The sequence below is a fragment of the Morone saxatilis genome, unplaced genomic scaffold (genome assembly GCF_004916995.1).
Source record: "Morone saxatilis isolate NCDOM2014 unplaced genomic scaffold, NCSU_SB_2.0 Contig11, whole genome shotgun sequence".
Taxonomy (NCBI): Eukaryota; Metazoa; Chordata; class Actinopteri; family Moronidae; genus Morone; species Morone saxatilis.
In genome coordinates this window covers 1,188,057-1,190,484 of record NW_023339663.1, presented here as the reverse complement: position 1 = coordinate 1,190,484, position 2,428 = coordinate 1,188,057, and the positions used below count along the sequence as shown (strand labels likewise).

General features: G+C 37.0%; 1 protein-coding gene across 1 annotated transcript in view; it reads right to left on the bottom strand.

Annotated features, from left to right (window-relative positions):
* Nucleotides 1–2,125: 2,125 nt before the first annotated feature.
* Nucleotides 2,126–2,428, bottom strand: part of LOC118320736 (guanylyl cyclase-activating protein 2-like) — a 3,105-nt gene continuing 2,802 nt past the window's right edge. The window contains exon 4 of the mRNA XM_035651799.1: nt 2,126–2,247. Coding sequence (XP_035507692.1) covers nt 2,126–2,247 — 122 coding nt within the window. The remainder of the gene's footprint in view (nt 2,248–2,428) is intronic.

The window sequence follows — 2,428 nt, the reverse complement described above, 5'->3', positions numbered from 1 at the left end:
CTCCGCCAGAAGAGGACCCGCTCCCTTTATAGATACAAACGTCTCATTCTAAGGTAACAAACACAACGATTGATATATTTAGTTTATTAAACACGAATGTAAACATACCTCTGAATATTATATTCCATTTCTGACCATAGATCCTCCTCAATGTTACACAGTGCACCCCCCCCTCACTCACATCCATCCACCTCATTACTTTCCTGACACTCTTCATGAAATCACATTCAGTTTTTATTTTTTAAGTTTGCCACAAATGATAACTGCACAGCTTCTTCCCATTTACTACACATTGTTGCTAAATTAACGTTACATATAGAAAGTTAAGAGAACACACATGCAGGACAGCTTGCATTCAAACAGGCACATATTGTAAAGAGACGCCACCGCAGTTAAGTGTTCAGTTTGCAGAATTAAATATTTGTTTTATTTAATTTAATTACTGTTTTTATGTAGTGCTTTGAAAACACTTGATGTGTACAGCGTCGTCCTCTGTACTCTGACACGTTCAATCACCTAAAACAAGGTGTTTGGCAGCCAAGACTTAACTGCGTACACTAAGCCTCTGAGGATTATGCTCAAAGTCTCTGAGTGTATAGGATTTGTAGGATTTGAACATTTCAGAAATTGGGTGAAACCAAGTGGCAGAATCACGACACTGGGTCTAAAAGCAAATCAAGAAAATAAAGCATGAAGTGTGTATAAAAATGTTTTTATTAACAAAATAAATGCCCATCTGAAACAGATACAGCACGGCTTTTCACCTTCACCTGAAACATTTTCTTCACTCGTACAAAAAATAAATAAAGTCAATAAAACAACATAATATATTGTTTTCTAGTTCACAATCAAATTTAAAACACAGCATTGCAGAAATATCTGGATGGATTAAAACATTTTTCTAATGTCAGTTGTGTCTCATTTCTGAAATATTTATGGGTTTATTTGTCAGAAGATATTTTGGTGACATAATCTCATTCAAAGCTGCACAAATATTATATTAACAATACGTACAATTATTTTGTTAAAGAATATGAAAAGAATCGCTCAAAGTAACTAAAACAGATATCACTCGACTCTGCTGTTCCACCGTTCTCATCGGTTTCCCTCTGAAAGAGCCAGATATTCCCCTCTGGAGTTGGTGGAGACCAAACTGGAGCTAAAATAAGAGTGAATGTATTTATTGGTCTATTCCACACTGTAAAAAATGTTTGTAGATTTTACAGTTAAAAACTATCAAATCACGACAGTAAAAGACTCTAAATAGGTTAAATACAGGTTCTTTAACAGTAAAACATGTCATATCTTGAATACTGAATTTATTACAGTAATAATTGTAGAGCATATACTAACTAGAACAGTTTTGGCAACCGCAGCTGCGAGTTTTTTTTACCATAAAAAAGGAATTTATTTATTTGAATAAAATGTTTGCTGTAAAAAGTCAACTGTTTGCTAACACAATAGTTATAACATCTTTATAAAGTGGCTGCAAATGGGCTTCAGCTAGATTCCCTCAGTTATTCTATCCTGACTGTTAACCTGTTTATATTCTTGGCATTCTGTATATTTTGGATTTCAGAATCAGAATCAGGTTTATTGCCAAGTAGGTTCAAGTTGCCCTTATTGATATGTTCTGGTTGCACTCTGTGTATTTGCATCTGTTGCATCACTTTAATTATTTTGTAACAATCCCTAATTGACCCTTTCTAAGTCCCGCCCCGGGTATTATAGAAAATACTACCAATACATCTTTACTCCCCATCAATACTTTATTTCGTTCTTTCTTTCTTTTTTGTTTTTTTACACTCCATCCACTATGATCATCAGTCCTAAACTACAAACACATATAACAACAATGGATGTAATTACACAATAACTGACAGCATGTTCGTACTGGATTATCAGTTTGATGCCATAACAGCCCACAGGCATACAGTCAGAACCTCTGGACCTGCAGGCAGAATCACAGCAGAACTGCAGCTGTGAAAAAGTGCACTGAGCTCCAGCTCCAAGTTACAGGAAGCTCGACGTGGAGCCGCAGGCAAACCCCCCCCCCCCCGAGGTACGAACACAGCACCTCTGTGTCAGCCTCAAACAAAAACCTGTGAACACGCTCGGCGAGAGATCATGGCAACCTCCCACTGTTCTGCATCACCCAGCCGGCAGCGTTAACGTCCAACTTCAGCAGGTTCATGACCCATTCATCCTTCTGAGCTCCCTCCATGAACTCAGACAAGGTTATCTGACCTGCAGGGCACAAAAACACAAACCACATTGATGATTTAACAAAACATTTAACAGCAGTAAAATAATATGTAACAAAAGAAGCTACATTCTTCACATTCATCCCAAAAAATCACCATATTCATACACTAAATAACCCGATAGTTCAACTCAAACTGACTGAGGAAACCAATCGCCTTAAAAC